Source organism: Colletotrichum godetiae (genome assembly GCF_030913485.1).
Source record: "Colletotrichum godetiae strain CBS 193.32 chromosome Unknown BDP55scaffold_30, whole genome shotgun sequence".
Lineage (NCBI taxonomy): Eukaryota > Fungi > Ascomycota > Sordariomycetes > Glomerellales > Glomerellaceae > Colletotrichum > Colletotrichum godetiae.
The window spans coordinates 1-18,075 of NW_026851278.1; the positions used below are offsets into that span (position 1 = coordinate 1).

Here is an 18,075-nt window from a genome sequence, read left to right on the forward strand (position 1 = left end):
ATTCGCGGCGGCAGCGGCAGCGGAGGACGAAGACCCCGTCCCGGCGAGCTCGTCGGACAGAGGCGAGTGCTGATCGGCGGCGGAGCTGAAGCTTCTTTTCCGTGAGCCTCCACGGGGACTGCTGGCTGCGGCGGCTGAGGCGGCCGACGAGGAGTGACGGCCATCGGGAGCCGGACTGCCCGGGCCGGGGAGAGGACGGCGATACTCCGGAGCGTCCATGGCCGGGAGAGCAAACGCGACGGAGAGTCGACGGACTTTGCAAGGGTCCACTCGCTCCGTGCTCTCCTTTTCCTGTTATCTTTGGTTTTTTTGCTTTTTCTGATTTGTCTGCTTATGCCCGGTGCCCGGTGGAGCGACGAAAACGCACGCACGCGGTTACGCCCGCGCGTTGCGCACAGTGAATGGGCGGGTTACCTTGGGCGGAAAGGGTTCGAGGAGGGGACAGGATGGAAAGTCGGAAAAGAAGGAAGAGAGATGGGACAGGAAACTGGCGCAACTCGACGGAAAACGGAGGGGATTTGTCTGGGGAAAGACAAGACTTTCTGACTTGGGGGGAGGCGGGGGCCGCTACGACGACCAGGGACAAGGGTGTCTTTTCCCCCGCTTCCTCCTCCTTTTGCTGCGGGGGAAGCACTAGACGCACATAGTCTGTCCCGTTTGTTGACTTGATAGTTGCTGCGTGTTCGGTTCGTGGGTATGCGACAGATCCGGGGTGGTCCGGGGTGACCCGGGTTGGTGCTAGATCCGACACCGAGGCGGATTCTTAGGATTTCTGGGGGAGAGGGTCTAGAGACTGCTAGAGAATGGGGTTGAGCCCGGGTTTCCCCGTCACCAGAAGACGCCATGCAGCAACTATGAACGTAATGCAATCATCGACACAGTGGATGAGCAGGCAGCATTTTCAGACAGCCACTATCACCCGTTGAGTTTCCGCATCTGACTTGTTCGGCACGGCTTCCAGCTCCCAAGATAACATCTGCATAAGGGTTGCAACACATCACGATAGCTCCCTACAACCGATCATTGCCGGTAAAGAAACTGATATTTCTCAAGAGTCAGGGATTCCACCGGGATGTCTCGGCATGTGCCAAGAGCGAGTCAGTTGTCAGACATCAGACTTGAGAGGCGTAGCAACTAGAGATTGCTCAAGGGGCTTGGCAGGCACATGCTTGGCACCTGAGAAGTACACGGTTCAGTTGTGAAAATGATGCATACGCAACGACCAAGAGAGACAAGTGCACATGAGAACAGTCTCACCTTAGATACTTGGCCCTCGGATTCATCAATCGGCACGATTGAGGTTTCTTTTCGTAGAGTGAGGAGAGCCTCAAATTGAGTGTAATGGATTTTGTGCTACGACATGAAGTTCATTGGCCAACGAAAATCAGCGACTATTGCAAAGGTCAAAACCAATTCATTGATGTGCTAGAGTTGACAGGAAATATTCCCTTCTCTGGCATTGAGCAAGAAAGTGGTTTCTGAGTCTTGTTAGGCTTTTCATAGACTCGAGTCTCTGGGCAACAGATAGGTTCATGATGTGCCAACTCTCAGAGCTCAACCAGGCTTTTGCAAAGTTGAAACACATTACGACTCAAAGGTCACTGTAGCGCAGGGAGGCAAAGCTCAGGTGTTTGGGCCAGAAAGGATTGCTGTTCATTATCGGCATCAACAATCGCTATTTACTCGGGGAAAAAAAATAATAAGTGTCAAGAACATTTTCCACACGCCGCGCCCATTGTATCCTCCAAAGCCATCAACTGGCCACCAAGGCCCGATCTGTACCATCCATCGTCCAGAGCCTCTGAAGAGCCTCTTGGAGAGCTCTTACAAAGTGTACTTGAAGTGAGGGCTCTTGTCGCCCATATCCATAAGCTGCTGCTCCGTGTACTTTGCCCGAATCTCCTCCTCGGACATCTTGGCCTTCCTGTCATTCCCCCACTTGTAGCTCCACTCGAGCAGCAGCGCGACAATCAGACCGCTACCGCCAAAGGCCAGCGACAGGCCGAAACCGGTGTAGTACTTGGGCTTCTCGTTGTCGAGGTACATGTAGCTGCCGATGATACCACCAATGTTGCCCACGCAAATATTGAAGGCGACACCGATGGCGCGGCGCGAGGCTGGCGCGAGGTTGTTTGCCGCCCAGGAGGAACCCGCGGGCTGGATGGGGTAGATACCCATGCAGGTGATGATAACGCCGACCATGGCTCCCGCAATGTTGCCGGACAAGTCACCCTTGAAGGAGATGATGACGCCGTAGCCGATGGTGATGAGGCCCATGGGGATCGCGACGAAGGGCATGCGCCAGTAGTATCTGTCCGACAGGCGAGCGAAGAAAATAGCAGAGGCAGCACCGCAAAAGTACGGCGGGACCGTCATAAGCTGCGCGGCCGTGTTGTTGAAGCCCATGGCCTTTGTGATGGTAGGCAGCGTGAACTTGGTACCGTAACTGCATGCCGAGGTAGCGAGAAGCGCCCACGCCTGCATGTACAGCCGCCAATTCGTGACAACGGCCTTGAGATCGTGCCACTTGAACTTGTCTTCTTGCTTCTCGTCCTGGAAGCGGCCTCCCTGCTTGATGAAGTGCTGGATCTCGAGGAAGCGGATCTCTTCGGGCGTAAGCCACTTCCCGCTGAGCGAGGGGCGGTCGATGAGGAAGAAGAAGGTGGCGATGCCGAGGCCGACGGTGAAGATGCCTTCGAGGATGAAGATCCAGCGCCAGCCTTCGTAGCCGCCTACGCCGTCCATCTTTGCGATTGCGGCGGCGAGGAGGCCGGAGAAGGCGCCGGAGAGGGCGGATGTGCAGTAGAACCAGGCGATGCGGGCTGCGAGGTCGCGACTATTCAGATGGTCAGTAGAGGTCTTTTTGGAAAGGAGCCAAAGTGGCGAGGGGTTTACTCACGGCAAGTACCAGAATGTGCAAAGGTAAACGGCGCCAGGGTAGAAACCGGCCTCAAAGACTCCGAGGAGCAGACGAACGCTGAGAAGGCCGGCAAAGTTCTTGACAACGCCGTGACAGGTCATGATGACGCCCCAAATCGTTACGAGGGTACCGAGGTAGACGGAGGGACGGTTGAACTTTTTGAGGATAATGTTGCTAGGGACCTCTACAAAAGTAATTAGTCCCTTTTCTACATGAGGCCGGGGACATTGGCAAAGTCTGGGTGAAAGGGGCTACAACGTACCAAGAAGGACATAGGGAACGAAGAAGAGACTGAGGGCGATATTCCACTGAACACCGCTGAGCCCCAGGTCCTCGGCCAGGCCTTCAATCTTGGCGTTGCCAATGTTGGCGCGGTCGAGATGGGAAATGAGGTAGAGAACCGCGAGCATCGGCACCAAGCGGACGTCGACCTTTTTTCTCAGCGTTAGCAACCAATCTGATTCTCTTTTCATTTTCTGTACTATGACGGGAAATTCCCAAAAGACTACACTCACCTTGCGAATTGTCGTCTTGCGCTGCTCTGGCGTGAAATTGGCATAAAACTCGGCATCATCCTCACTCAGCCCCAGAACGCGCACATCGTCGATTATGCGCACTACAGGCGCCTTCTCCGAGCCGGACCGGGCATCGTCGTCCCTGTCGTCGACAAAGGATATTTCGGGCTTGTCGGTTGTCGACATTTTTAGACTGTCGTTCAAGGTTGTCGGCTATGGTGGTTCCGTCTGTAGCCGTGCCGTCGGCGGTTATGCGATGATGATACACTTGACACTTTAAAGAAGAGAAATGAAGTTGGAGGGATGTAGAGGAGGAGGAGGAGGGGGAAGAGGGAAGAAAAGGGTGCTTCTGGCCTAGAGAGAAGAGAGAAGGGGAAATTGAAGCATCAATCTCGAGATGTAGGTTCATATGTAGTTGGACGACTACGAAGTAGAGAGTAAGGTAGTCGAGACTACCGGGAGGCTCCAAGAAACACATAGGCGTACAAACCCGAAAGGACGACCAGGTACAGACTTGGCGTAACCACGGTGTTGGATCCTCCCAGGAAAGACACGCTACTCCAGGACACTACTACCACCTCTGGCTCTTGGCCCGGCTCATTCTCCCTCTCTCTCGGTTTCTGTCCATCTCGCCCATGCTACCCTGCTCCGTTGCTCTAAACCCCCCCCCCTCAAGCCCGTGATGGCTGTGTGGGGTCCCCGCAATCGCGGAGACCCTGCCGCTGTGGATTTGTTAACCCAATGGACTCTGTAGATTAAGTGCAGTGGATAGCAGGTTGAAGCATTGAGGGAAGGTTTGCATATGCTGTGACTGAGTGGATGTGTTTATCCGTAGAAAAAAGTCGACGGATTTCCAAACACACACACAAAGGAGGGTGCCACTTTTAGTCGAATGTTGCTGGCGTTCTGTCATGTAAGAAGAAGAAGGACATGACGGATTTGTACCCACTTTGGATTGAACTCTCCGGTAGCATAGCTGGGTGTCTCTGGCTGGCGCGACGGACTTGTGTCTCTAGTCTTGTTGCCTGTTTTGCCATCCTTGCTATTTTCGAGAACAACATGGCAAAATGATCTCAACATGACCTAGGTTATCGTCAAATCTCGGCGATATGGCAGGGAAACTATCCGAGATAGTCACCCTTCCACTTGCGGTTCCGATAGAGAGGTTGAACTAACGGACTTGTCAACCATCCGACAAGACACACAATCCCGATGTCTCTCGCGAAAAAGCTTCGTTCATCACACAGACACAAATCAAAGACAGAACAGCTCTATCCGGTAGTTGGAGGCTGCGGAGAATAAACCCCAGCCAACCAGCCACCGCGACAGCAATGCTTAAACCCCAAAAACCCCCGAAGAGGATCTCTCTGGATGCAACCCCCCCCCCCTCCGCCTCCGTCACCCACTTGCGCCTTGCGCCACTCTCCTCACATGCCGCGCCAAACTGCCCCGACTCGAATCCTCCCGTCTTCTCCCGCGCCGACTACCCCATTCGTACGACAGCCGCGGCCATCACTTTCACACATAGGTACCCTCGTGCGGGGAAAGTGGTGATGCGGGGGACGACGACTTTGGAGAGAGTCGTCCGTGTGCTGACAGTCGCATCATCTCGGTGGGTTCATGTGTGGATTCTGGACACTCAAGATAATGCACGCGAAGAGAAAGAGCAAGTTGAAGCGGATTAACAATTTCGTTAGAGATTCATATACTTCGTCGGAATTAAATACATGCATTACAGCATTACGTTCTTTCGTCCATCATTTCGTAGCCCAGTCTCATCCAGCTCGACACTCGGTGCAGCAAGAGACAAGAGCAATCAATACCCCACCCTCCGCCATCAAGAGCACTCTACACCTGCACATCCTTCTCAGAGTGCGAGACGCGAATCTGCTGATGATAGTTATTCATCGCCTTCTCGTCGACGGCGCCCTCCTCAAACACGTCGACCGTGGTGCCCTCGAACTTGCGCGCGCTAATCTTGTGCTCAAACAGCTTGTCCAGCTCGGCATAGGTGCGGCCGCGGGGCTCGGGGACGCGGAAGTAGGTGTACACGCAGCAGAGGAAGCAGATGCCGCCCCAGAAGAAGCCCGTGTAGTTTTGCCAGTTCCACGCGCTGGGGTTGAGCATGTACGGCGTGAGGACGTTGTTGATGATTCCGACAATGTTGCTGCGGGGCGGTGAGGTTAGCGCCTCTGTTCAATCGCGCCGAGGCGAAGGGGGGCGGGGGCAGAAGATAAAACTTACTAGAGGTTGCGTCCCAAGACAACAGTCTTGATCTGCAGACGACGCGACGGCAATTCACTGACGAGCGAGTAGCACACAGTGCCGACGGTGAGCTGGTAGAAGAGAGCCCAGACCATCATGATGCTGCCCGTCGCGAGCGCGCCCTGGTCACGGTGTTCGGATGGCACAAGGCCCAGGAAGCCGAGGATCATGAGCATGCTGCAGAGACCGCAGAGACCATAGAGGTACAGCGTGCGACGGCCGATACCCCACGACATGAGGAACCATGCGCCAAAGACACCGACCATGTTGATGGCGTACTGGCCGAGGGCAAAGTTGTACGAGTTTCTGGTGGAGAGACCGGCTTGCTTGAGGAAGTATCTGCGTGCATCATCGTGTTAGTCCGTGTAGGTAGATGAAGCGACGGAAGCGCAATCGAGACAGAAGAGACTCACGTAGAGTAGTTGGAGAACGAGTTACCGCTGAGGTTCTGAATGGCCCAGACCATGCACACAATCTCGGTGCGGCGCAGGTCGACGCCCTTGAAGCAGTCCAGGTAGGATGCGCCCTCGGTGATCTTCTCCTCAATCGAGTTGGTGTGCACCATCATGGCGACCGTCTCGTCGGCGTCGAAATCCGTCTCCTTGTCCAAGCTCGTCAGGCGCAGCAGCGACTTCTTGGCCTCGTCAATCTTGCCCTTGCGCACCAGCCACCAGGGCGACTCGGGCGCAAAGTAGATGCCAATCGCCAAAGGCACCGGCCACATCCACTGCAGGGCGTAGGGAATGCGGTACGCCCACTCGTCGTTGCGGTCGAGCATGGAGACGATGACGCCGATACCAATCTCCTGGCCCATACCCCAGCAGAAGTTGACATAGGTGGTCAGGTAGCCGCGCAGAGCGACGGGGCAGACCTCGGATGCGTAGGTGATGCACAGCGTCTGGAAAACACCCCACGGGATACCGCAGAGGATCTCGGCGGCGAGCAGAGTCTGGACGTTTTGCGCGGTAAAGAAGATTGTGGTGAAGCAGGCGACAAGCAGAAGGCAGATGATGACGGTCCACCTGTAGCCGAAACGTTCCGAGACCCATCCGTTGATGAAGAGGCCGATGATCTCGCCGACGGTGGCACCGTTGCTGAGGCCGGCTTGCCACGGCGCGGGGACCTGGTAGGATCCGTCTGAGGTGAGGACGCCGTACTTTTGGTTGAATTGCGGAAAGGCGTAAAAGTTGCTGACGAGACTGATATCGTAGCCCTCCATGGCGATGCAGGTGGAAATCAGCACGCTCCAGGCGATAGCCTTGGGGTAGAGCTTGATACCCTGGAGCAGAGTCATCTTGTGTTCCTTCTCTGTAGCCGCTTTGGCATTCTGAACAAAGTTGCTGGCGAGCTTGGCCGAGTGGTGATCGCCGATCTCGGCCGAGACGCGGTCTGGGGCGGCGGACACATCATCGTACGCCGATTTAGACTCCATCGTGAATGGTTTTGGGGGGGAGCGCGGCGCGGAGTGGCGTGGCGGAGTTTGTTGCTGATACTGTTCTCAAAGAGAAAACTGAATTCTCTCGAGGATCTGTGGCGATGCACACACTATCGCGTGCTGCAAAGGAAGATTGCGCACTCAGCGTGGAAATCGTCGAGCGTTGCCAAGGCTGCGTTGGGCGGTGATGTGAGGAAATAAGAGAGCAGTGAGAAGCGGCCGCGCTGGGAGATGCTGCTTGCTGAAGAGAGAGGATCGTCGAGTGGAGATTGGGGGGGGAATCAACGGAAGTTATATAACAACAAAATATTCGCGCGCGACGGGAACGAACGGTCTGGATTGTGTGGGACGATGGCTACGGCTTCGATGGGAAAACCCACAAAAGAAAGGGCTCGAATTTTTTGACGAAGTGCGAAAGACTGGGGCCGGGACATTGACATGTCTGGCTGTTTGATTTGATTTGTTCAGTACGGTATCGCGCGTCCTTTTTTTTGGTCAAATAAACAAGGGCAATCTTCCGAAAGACCAGTCGTCAGCTAATGAAGGATGAGGAGAATCCTGTGCCGAGGAGACCATGGACTGGTCAAAGTTGCCGAAGCCGTCGCAACTTGCAAGGGCCTTTGACTCCTTGGGGGGTCATGGAAGAGCAGAAAAGGGAGCTAGCCATTGGGCAGATTGGTTCTCGTCGGCGAGGGGTACCCGTTCATCTTTCGATGGCAGATGCTGGGGTAATTTGGACCTGGGCGAGATAAGGTAAAGCGACGTGACATTTCTGTCGTCGGGTGTCGCCAAAGGGGGATTGGCGTGTTTTCTGTGTCATGACAGGGTGCGTTCGACATCTGCCATGCCGTCCGTTGGGACGGAGATGGGAACCCTTTGCTACCATTGAGTTTGTCTGGGCAACTTTAGTGTGCGGGGGAAGTTTGAGCGTCGCCATGTTGGTGGTGTCGAAATGGTCAGCTGAGCGGCCGTTGAATCGTTGGTTGCGTGTAGACCCAAGCCATCGGGAAGAAGTCCATGGCTGTTGCTGCAAGGGAGGGCGGGCAAGAAAAGTCCAGGTTCAGCCTTCAGGTGAGAGAGAGGGAGGGAGAGAGAGAGAGAGATAGAAAGAAGATAGAGTTGGCGCCGGTAATGTGGGAGAGAAGAGCGGACGAATGAAAAGACAATTATTGGGAAGCTCGTTCGACTTTGTTGAAGAACCAGAGGCCCGGGAACAATTGAATCCAAGAGCCCAGAAGAGCCAACAAGAGTCTTCAAGTATCTGCAGACCTTGGTGCCATTGGCACAGTTGGGTGAAGTACCGACCGAGAAGAGAGAGAGAGAGAGCGCTGGGGAACCGTCGGAGAGGCTCGGCCATCGGCGTCTGCTGGCCTTTTGAGACTTGCCTGAAGTGCCCAGAAACTGACAGAGTCTGAACTGCTAAAAAGGGGTCCCTGTGTCTGTGCCAAAACTGAGTGTGTGTGTGTGTGTGTCGTGAGTGGAGAGGTGTCGTCGGATGTGCTGCTGACCAACTCGCATCCCCACACACGTCACTGGTCGTCGCCCCGGACTCAAGCTTCAATTCAATTTCAGATCTGCTCAAAAATCGAGGGGCTCCCCCAGATCTTCTCCATCTTCCCCGGGTTTCAATCATTTCATTGCAGCCTCAACTGGGGGCTCGGAAAGAATTGCAAGTGGCACAAGTGCCATGCCGTCTCCCGAAGCGCCTGATTCGCTAAGTGCCACGACCTGGTGAGTGAGACTCTGCTGATCCACCCGAGGAGGGGCGGGCCTCTCGGGGAAAAACACCTGTTTTGGAGGCGTCGATTTGGAGGCCATTCGCACCGACGGCGACACGGACGGCGGCGCCGCTCACCTTGCGCGCGCGCGGTGGAGGGGAATGGGGCAGAATGGGCGAGATGAAGGCCGTGAAGCTCTCACCGGGGACGGCAAGGTGAAGCTCGAGGTCACCGTCGTCGTCGTCATTGCTGTTTCCTCTGACGAAGAGTGAGGTAGTCGGTTGCAGTGGCCCTGAACTCGATCTGATAGAGAGAAGGCCTGGGAGATGCGCAGACTCTGACAGAGAGATATTGTGATCGAGAAAGAGCTTGCTGACTGGTATTTCGTCGCGCAGCGAGCAGTGTCGCGAGCAGCATCTGCGATGTGATCGAGTGCTGCCCATCTGCGGGCGGTGCTTGATGACGGGGCGAGAGTGCAAGAAGGGCTACAAGTTTCGCGCACCCAAGCACGCCGTCTTCAAAGAGAGCCACAAGTGGCCTGCGCCGCCGAAGAAGCTCAAGTTCATCGACGAGACTCGTGGTGTCGAGCTCGGCGAGGACCTCGACAGCAACGAGTCCGTAAACGACTCGGCACCGGACGTTGACGAAGCAGGCACAGAAGCCGCAACAGACGTCGCAACAGAAGTCGCTTCCACGTCACCGGGGACGGCCACAGCCGTAAATTCGACAGTCTCGGAGGACCAGCGTCGGCCGTCAATATACGCAGCAAAGGCGGCAAGCTGGCCTTTGCCTGGCGACGAGAGCCGGCCCGGCGCCAAAAGCGTTGGTGATGGCGGCGACGTGGTTGACGAGCCTGTCCAACCTCCGCATCGAATATCGTTGAGTACGCCCGGTGCCGACAACCATAGCCAGCACGGTAGCCATCGCGAGCACTCGGGCTCTGTCGTGAGTCTGCCGCCCATGCAATCCTTGTTGCCGCCGTTGGAGGGCATATACACCGATCGACCGGTATGGCCCATCCATGGGCGAAAAGAAGCCACGCTGTTCCGTCATTACGTGGATAAACTTGGGTTCTGGGTATGTTGAAACCACTGCGGGATGGCTTATTTGTTGGAAATGGCGAAGAGACCATACTGACCGGATAATCAGCTTGACGCGTGTGATCCATCTAGACATTTCGAAGTCGAAGTGCCGCAACGGGCCGGTTCGTGTCCCATCTTGCTCAACGCAATCTTCGCCCTGGCCTCGAGACATCTCAGCCTGACGAGCGCATACGACTCGCTAGCATCGAATCGGTATCACGAGCAGTGCCTCAACTACTTGATCCCGCTGCTGGACCACGCAGGCACGGTGTCGGACGAGAACTTGTTTGCTGCAACAATCATACTTCGCGTGCTGGAGGAAATCGATGTAAATACCCTCGGCCAAGACACGCACGGCCACCTCCTCGGAATCCACGCCTTTGTCAATGCTGGAGACCGATTCTTGATGCCGGGAACTTTAACGGCGGCATGCTTTTGGGCGGGTTTGAGGCAGGAGATCTACAGCGCCGTCATCAACCAGCAGGTGGTCCGAATGAACCTCGGTCATGCCATTGTCGACCGATCCACGACCCCGGCCGACGATTTTATCTGGGCGAATCGTGCCATTGTCCACTGCGCCGACGTTCTCAACTTCTGCTTCGGGTCCGAGGCGGGGTCGGTGCTGCAATGGGGCCAGCTGGAAATGGCAAACAGAGAATGGAAGAATGCGCTACCACCGTCGTACACTCCCATCTTCTTCCGGGAGAGGACAGATGAGGAGGCTTTCCCCGAAGTATGGTACCAGAAGGCGTGTCATAGTGAGTATACCCCCTGGTCCGATCCCGGCTGGTCTGGCCTGATCTCGGAACTGCTTCCGGACATCGAGACTCTCTCAGATATCTGACAATCCGAAAGGCTGCCTCATGGCTGCTCTCATCTTGGATAGACCTCCCGCTTACTAACCACTTCTTGGTAGTCATCGCCGTTCAACATCACATTCTCGCCGAAATGTACCTCGTGCTGTTCAACCCGAGCATACCACGAGTCGGTGGCGGCCGTAAAGCCGCGGAAAAAAGGTTGACGCAGCAGATTCAGGATCTTCTGCGGAGTCTTTGTGGAATTGGCATGTGCAACCAGTGGTCACCGCCGGCCATGTTCACGGCGTGTATGGGTATAGCTATTGGTAAGTTTTGCTTTTTTTTTCATTTTTTCTTTTTTCTGTGTCCTCTGCCTTCCTTCTTCGTTGCCTTTTCCCTCTTTCTGCAATTCTGGAACTCCAGCCTCCAGATGAGTAGGTATACTGACACAAGGCCCCTCCAGCCGGTGATCGATTCGACACCAGACATGATCAGGAAGCACTGCTGAAGATGCTCAGCATCACCGAAAAGGCCCACGCAAGGCCCACGACAGCGGTGCGGGATCAGCTGATGCACGCATGGGGGTGGATGGATGGGGAAGCAATGAGCGAGGACTGAGCAGGACTGGATTGGGTGACCGCCTTCCTCAGACCGCAGAAGCTGGGGTAGGCGGAGTCCAGAGACACGCATAGGCGAACTGGACTGGCAGGCCAGTCGCTGAGAAGATGTTTGACAAAGGTCTCTTTGATTGGGTCACGGTAATGACTACTGGCCAGACACGAGAGAGATCGCCTCTCACTAGGACTGGATATGGATCACGATAGACTCGGCGCATGGGACTGGACTGAACTGAACCGGACGGGACTGGACACGTCCCCCAGACTTGGATTTCGCTTGGTTTACAAACTGTGGATACCCGACTTGATAGTGTAGATGTGTGATGATGCTGTGTTTGTAGCGGCAGGATATCGCAGGCCTGGCCTGGCTGGAACAGAAGTATAGCTTGCGATGCAGGCTGAAAGCAATCGGACATATTTCGCGATTCCATCTGCTTGGTTCCTTCTTGTCCGCGGGTTATCGCTAGCCAACCTGATCTCGGGAGTTTCCAATTTCGAAGGTGGTGATGCTCCTCACGGGCTTCCCGCACGCCGCGTTCCATTCAGATGGACATGTACCCGTACGGAGTACAGATGGATGAGCGTCGTGTATGCCGGCTGGTCTGAGCTTGAGACTGATATCTGCCGTGGCACGTTGGAACACGTAGGGACCATCCAGATCCCGCGGGGTTGTTTGGGGAGCGTGGGGAAGCCAGCAGGTCTTGGACAAGCTCGCCCTGGATTACCGTCGGGGACGGCATTGGGAAGGAGGCCCCGAAGCCGTGACCAAGATTGATGTCAGACCTGTTCGTTTTGGGCGAATCGAAGGCTCCGAAGCCAAGAATCTCGGGAGAAGGCCGGGACGCCGGGTGACGGTGAGGAGAGAGGTCTGGGCAAGGGACCACTGGGATATCCCCTCCGGCAAGTGTTCTATATCCAATCAGTAGGAGGCCATTACTGAAAAGAGGAGAGGAATCCGCGGGGATGGAGATGTCCTGCATTGAGCGGGAACGGCGTTGGTTGGCGTTGGCAGGGGGCGTCGAGGTCTGCGTGGCAGCCAAGTGCCAAAAGAGGGAATAATCAAAAATAGTCTGCAAATCCCATGATGTTAGCGGCGGGGCCAGAGGTGGTTGAAGACTTGAAGGGTGTGACCGGGGGAATCGCGATTAAGCTTTGCCGCAGGAAGAATCCAAGATTGGCAGAGACACAGGGCGCCGTCACATTGCATCGTTTCTGGCCATCCCGGAATGCGGTTGGCGTGGAGTCGTGGAGTCTGGAGTTGGGCGAAGCGGGATGAAGGTGTGGAAGAAGCGTTTGGACTAACAAGGATGGTTGTCGTGAATCTCGGGATTCTTTGCCCTTATCGTCGAGAGTTGCCGAGAGGTCAAAAGTTTGGAGATTCCGACGACTTGCACGAGTCTCCATAGCATCCCGATTGAGACTAGTTGGGAACAGACAGAGTCATGTGAGATCATGTGACCGGGAAAATTATCTCCTTTGGCTCCGGCGAAATAAGAATGGGTCCATCCGTTCACCTGGGTGGGGTCCTCTTCCAGCAAAGATTCGGCGATTTTCTCCTCTTCCAACCGCGCAAAACCTGGAATCCCCTCATGGCGTCGCCCTTTTCGTCGCAGCATCGCAACTTTCCATGGGCTCTCCACAGATCTGAAATCTCGCCCCGTCTTTCCTGCTCCATCTGGATCATGACCACTCTCCGCGGGGCATATTCTGCACAGGCAAGACAAGGGCCATGCGGATGACGACCCGTGGATCCTCACGGCAAAAACGTCAACTCGGGCTGCTTGTCCAAGTTAGCCTTTTGCCCACCACACCCGGTGCTGCCATGACGAGGTACTTGGCCCGAATACCGCACCTGGCGGGCAGCACCAGGTACCTCGCCATGTCCGAGTTTTTTCCCGTCCAACTCCTCCGTCACTCTTGTCGCCCTCCATAGCCATTATCTTCTGTGATCTTGTCTTCAACAACATATTTAAAGACTATCTCCAGATACCCATCTCTCCTCTTCTTGCTCATCATCAAACCAGTCTTCAGCATTTCGAGTGATACCCCATTTGAAACAGCATCATCTATCGACTCTTTTCATTATATCGAGTGTAATCCTTTATAGACTTTTTGTACCAATTTTCTGAACCATCGTCACAATGGCAGCTGCCGTCGCCACCCCTTACGTCCGCACCGACGGACACGCCCTCGAGGAGACCACCGATTTTGTCGAGGAGGTCAACATCCTCAAGGACCAGTACAACAAGGCACAGAACGACTACGAGGGCGAGTCCAAGTTCGACTCTGAGAAGGACAAGACCGCCTTCCGCCAGTACGAGGATGCCTGCGACCGCGTCAAGACCTTTTACAAGGAGCAGCATGAGAAGCAGACCGTCGAGTACAACCTTGCGGCCCGCGAGAAGTTTGCCATCGACCTCACTGGCAAGATCCCCTGCCGCGATGAGATGACCATCTGGGAGGCCATGGAGAAGCTCAACACCCTCATCGACAACTCGGACCCCGACACCGAGCTTTCTCAGATCCAGCACTTGCTCCAGACCGCCGAGGCCATGCGCCGTGACGGCAAGCCCCGCTGGATGCAGCTTACCGGCCTGATCCACGATCTCGGCAAGCTCCTCTTCTTCTACGGAGCCGAGGGCCAGTGGGATGTCGTCGGTGACACCTTCCCCGTCGGATGCGCCTTTGACAACCGCATTGTCCTCCCCACCACCTTCGAGGGCAACCCCGATATCAACCACCCCGTCTACAGCACCAAGAACGGCATCTACGAGCCCGGTTGCGGTATCGAGAACCTGATGATCTCTTGGGGCCACGACGAGTACATGTACACCGTTTGCAAGGAGCAGTCCAAGCTTCCCCGTGAGGCTCTTGCCATGATCCGCTACCACTCCTTCTACCCCTGGCACCGTGAGGGCGCCTACCGCGAGTTCATGAAGGAGGGTGATGAGGACCTCCTCAAGGCTGTCCTCGCCTTCAACCCCTACGACTTGTACAGCAAGTCTGATGACGCCCCCACCGTCGAGGAGCTTAAGGTATGTCACTTAATTTTACTCGATCTCAAAATTGACTCTGAGACTAACAACTCGACAGCCCTACTACATGGAGCTCATTGATGAGTACTTCCCCAGCAAGGTTATCAAGTGGTAGATACGTCCTTTCAGATTATCATGTCACGACGGGTACGAAATGAGATGGGACTTTTTTGGCATACACGCCCTGGGACATACGTTGCTGTCACCAGAGGCGCGGCGTTTTATTTGGGATATTTGATGGATACATCTGAGCGGTCTTTGTGTGCGAATGAGATAAAAAACATGGCCATGAGAAGAAGCCTTGACGAGTCAACTGAAAGTACTCGAGTTCAGGAAGTCTAGAATTTCATTGATAGACTAGCGCTCTGAAGAAATTGTTGCAGCGCAAAGATCTAGACTGTGTGATACCATCTTCGTCTGTCTTTTCAACCATTCTGTCGGACAAATGCCGTTGTGAACGCCTTGATACGTGCTAATTCCATTCAATGGTGCCACTCTTCACGGCTGTTACACTTATCTCATCCCACCAATCCATCCAGCTTCTGTGACATGGTTGACAGTCAAAACTCATCGTGTCTTTTGGCCCTAGAACTTCATCATCCGTCAACATACTTACACAACAATCTCTCTACTCTCGAGGCACATGTCGCACCAATCGAATCACTGCATTTGTCGCCACATCGAGATTGTGAGAGGCTTCTGATTCGGGGGCCGACTCGAAGCGTCATCCAATGACACGATCGCATTATCAGAGCCTGTCAGCAACGGGATAACCACCGGAGGCCCGACGATTGCCCGGGTCAGGGAGACCCACACCCCCGAGAGCAGGACCCGCTTACGGAGCCGGTCTAAGAATCTGGCTTTGCCCTCAGCCGGATAAACACACGGAGCAGCGAAAATGCGCAGTACGATCCTGGCCTGAATCCTTTTCTTCCAGGATAGGGCAGCGCAGCGATGCCTTGAGGCCATGCACTCCGAGCAGGGGCAGAAATGATGGGCGGATTGGCAGACCTTTCTCCTTACACATACGCCAGTCGACTCTCACTGGTGGCTTCACCCGAGTTGAGGCCAATTCCCCTCTCGCTCCAAAGCAAAATCGTGCACTTACCAAGGACCCACAAGCGGCACCCACCGGCACACAAAACTGTAGACATCGTGAGTCACGGAGACGATCCACAAATTGAAAGCCCTAATGGACAGCTTGGAACTAGAACCTCCCCATCAATCAATACCCATCATCAAGCACAATAGCTCAGGGGTAGAGCGCTGGGCTCATAACCCAGAGGTCCCTGGATCGAAACCAGGTTGTGCTATCCTTTCTTTTGATTCTTTTGTCTGTCGGTATCTTAGTTAGACCTGGATGTGGACTAGCAATATCTTTATACTGTACATCGCGGACCATCTCCATGGGACAGACCTCTCTTTCTCTTTTGAAGGAAGATTCAAAGATGAGGCCATCACTGACCATGCTTGGACAAATTTGACCATATGTAAAACTGCCGAGCTGAGAGCCTCGGAGCACGATTGAACCATGATTTCCTCAAAACTTTGTGCGTTGATTTTTGCACTACCACTGACCGTCTTCCAGCACTTACGAATAGGTTCATCTCATGTTTTTGATCCACCTTGGGCGAGCATTTGACCAGGTTCGTCGGACTCAGAAGACAGCCGCTCGCCGACCTCATAAAGGTGCAAGCGTGGATTGTTTGTTACAAGGTCGTTGAGTCAAACTTGAGCCTCCTCTTCGCCGACTTGGCGGCTCGCCATCCCATAGGCGCGCGCATTTAGGTTGCAACTTCGGCTTGACCTGAAGATCTCAGTTGTTTACTCCCGCCCGCCACAAGCAAACATTTCACCAAGAAAACGACGGGACAATTCGGAATGTTTGCAACGCTCGTCTTTCGTGTGCCGGCGACATGGTTCACGTCAAATTTGACACCCGCACGTCTCGTGGCTGAGTCCTCGGGACGAGTAAGATAAAAGCAATGTGGCGAGGGCAAAGGAATCGCTTACCCGTCCATCGAACAAAGTCGTTTTGGACGTTTTGGTTCGATCCTCGGGCAGAAGATGAAATCCTTCAAAGTTTTCGATCCTCTTACCTCCTGCTGTAAGCTGTCCTTCTCATACAACCGCACGGCCATTTTTCAAGACCGTCAATCGCGCTACATGCACCGGCTGATGATGGAGGGCACTGTGCCTAGCTTCGAGCTTCAGCCTTTTTTCCAGAGGTGACATGGTCGTGGGGGAAGGGAACCAGAGCAGAGCAGTGAGTTAGTGAGAGGACAAAGCGGGCGACATATGCAAGTTGCCGCTTGCCGGTGGCCGAGCGTTCGATTCTTTGAAAAGGTGATGGACTTTTTGATACATGGTATAGCCACATTGCTCAGACCTTTTTGCTGCCAAACGCGAGATACGCTTTGCTTGCGCAGGGCCAAGACACGGCCGAAGACGACCGCTGCGTCAACGAATCGACACTATGGGCTGGAGAAGCACATGAAGATGCTTGGACAGAGGACAGGATCGCCACACGGGAAGACGGGCTCTAAGTCGTGGCGACTTTCTCTACATTGGAAATTCCGGGGTAGGAACTGTAGGATCAACCGGCTAGGGAATATCATACAGGATTCAACTTTGAGCCGCATGATTTGACGATAGAAGAGGCAATGTCGCGAAACATCCAACGGCGCTTACAGACGCGCAGGCTGACAAAGGGAAGACGTGGCTTTCAAGTTCCTGATGAATCATCATGCAGCCCCCCTCGAACGAGACTCCTCCGTCTCAACAGACGCGCCTGTCTCTTTTGTGATGCCGATATACCCTTGGTTACAACGGGAAGTCATACGAACCCGAAAGCCGCCCGAGAGCTGCATGGTGGCGGCCGTCCATCCTGCCCCCCATGCCTCCCTTGAGATTACCTCTCGCCTTGCAGTCCACCTCAGTCTGAACTGGTCCCCTCGCATGCCTATACTCAGCACCAGGAGAGCGGACCTTGGTTCCGGCGGCCGGGTAGAAGCGAACATACATACAGAATTGCCCACTCGGGCTTGTCTGACACTGGTGATAACCGCCCACCAAGGCGGCCATAGACCCAAGACCGCTTGGTACCCGGGACCGACTGTCAGGACTCACATCACACACACAGAGAAGCCAACCGCAGCAAGCAACCACACACGCTCACTCCCACTCAGACTGTTCCAAACATCATCTCATCTCTTTTGCTTTCCCTCTCAGCCCGAAGATATTGAAACTTTCCCGCCGTCTTGGTGCCGCCCGCCCTGGTATAAAGCTCACTCACTGGTTGGGACATGGGTGTCTGAAAACGAGAGACTTCCCTTTCGCGGCGCAAACTCCAACAGTTCCTCGTTTCGCAACGCTCGACCGAAAAGGCTAGATCACGGTTCATCCCCGAACTACAGCACCGTGCTCTTTTTTGAGGTTAATCGCGCGGTGGCCAATATCCTAGCGCAGGTTTCCCGCCTTATCTAAAGGTTGGGTCGACCGTTGAAGAGTTGGAATTTCTGGAAGCTGTTTTTTTTTTGCTACTCCGAACGAACAAGGTTGTGACAGAGAGATTAATATTGGGTGGACTAGGTAAGTCACCTCTAGATGAAGTGCTACTTGATATCATGGGATCATCGTGTGCTGACTCTTGTTACAGGGTCATTCAATCAGACACTCTCACAGCCCTCGG

The 18,075-nt window shown here is 54.6% G+C and overlaps 4 protein-coding genes and 1 non-coding gene across 5 annotated transcripts; 3 read left to right on the forward strand and 2 right to left on the reverse strand.

Annotated features, from left to right (window-relative positions):
- Positions 1-1,633: 1,633 nt before the first annotated feature.
- BDP55DRAFT_218094 (inner membrane transport protein yfaV) lies at positions 1,634-3,827 on the reverse strand. The gene is made up of 4 exons (XM_060566051.1): positions 3,436-3,827; positions 3,183-3,351; positions 2,900-3,104; positions 1,634-2,836 (listed from the first exon to the last, which is right to left on the reverse strand). Exons 1-4 carry the CDS (start codon positions 3,619-3,621, stop codon positions 1,825-1,827), a joined length of 1,572 nt encoding a protein of 523 aa, XP_060427511.1. The 5' UTR covers positions 3,622-3,827; the 3' UTR covers positions 1,634-1,824.
- A 1,456-nt stretch (positions 3,828-5,283) lies between these two features.
- On the reverse strand, positions 5,284-7,132 carry BDP55DRAFT_555948 (sugar porter family MFS transporter; the record flags this gene model as incomplete). Its single annotated transcript, XM_060569537.1, has 3 exons — positions 5,284-5,602; positions 5,680-6,039; positions 6,114-7,132. 3 exons carry the CDS (start codon positions 7,130-7,132, stop codon positions 5,284-5,286), a joined length of 1,698 nt encoding a protein of 565 aa, XP_060427512.1.
- A 2,180-nt stretch (positions 7,133-9,312) lies between these two features.
- Positions 9,313-11,350, forward strand: BDP55DRAFT_695243 (uncharacterized protein; the record flags this gene model as incomplete). Its single annotated transcript, XM_060577444.1, has 4 exons — positions 9,313-9,930; positions 10,003-10,693; positions 10,852-11,058; positions 11,196-11,350. 4 exons carry the CDS (start codon positions 9,313-9,315, stop codon positions 11,348-11,350), a joined length of 1,671 nt encoding a protein of 556 aa, XP_060427513.1.
- A 2,140-nt stretch (positions 11,351-13,490) lies between these two features.
- BDP55DRAFT_556034 (inositol oxygenase) lies at positions 13,491-14,499 on the forward strand (the record flags this gene model as incomplete). Its single annotated transcript, XM_060569547.1, has 2 exons — positions 13,491-14,384; positions 14,443-14,499. 2 exons carry the CDS (start codon positions 13,491-13,493, stop codon positions 14,497-14,499), a joined length of 951 nt encoding a protein of 316 aa, XP_060427514.1.
- Positions 14,500-15,625: 1,126 nt separating this feature from the next.
- On the forward strand, positions 15,626-15,697 carry BDP55DRAFT_t216. The gene has a single exon. It is a non-coding gene; the product is annotated as a tRNA-Met (tRNA).
- The last annotated feature ends 2,378 nt before the right edge of the window (positions 15,698-18,075 follow it).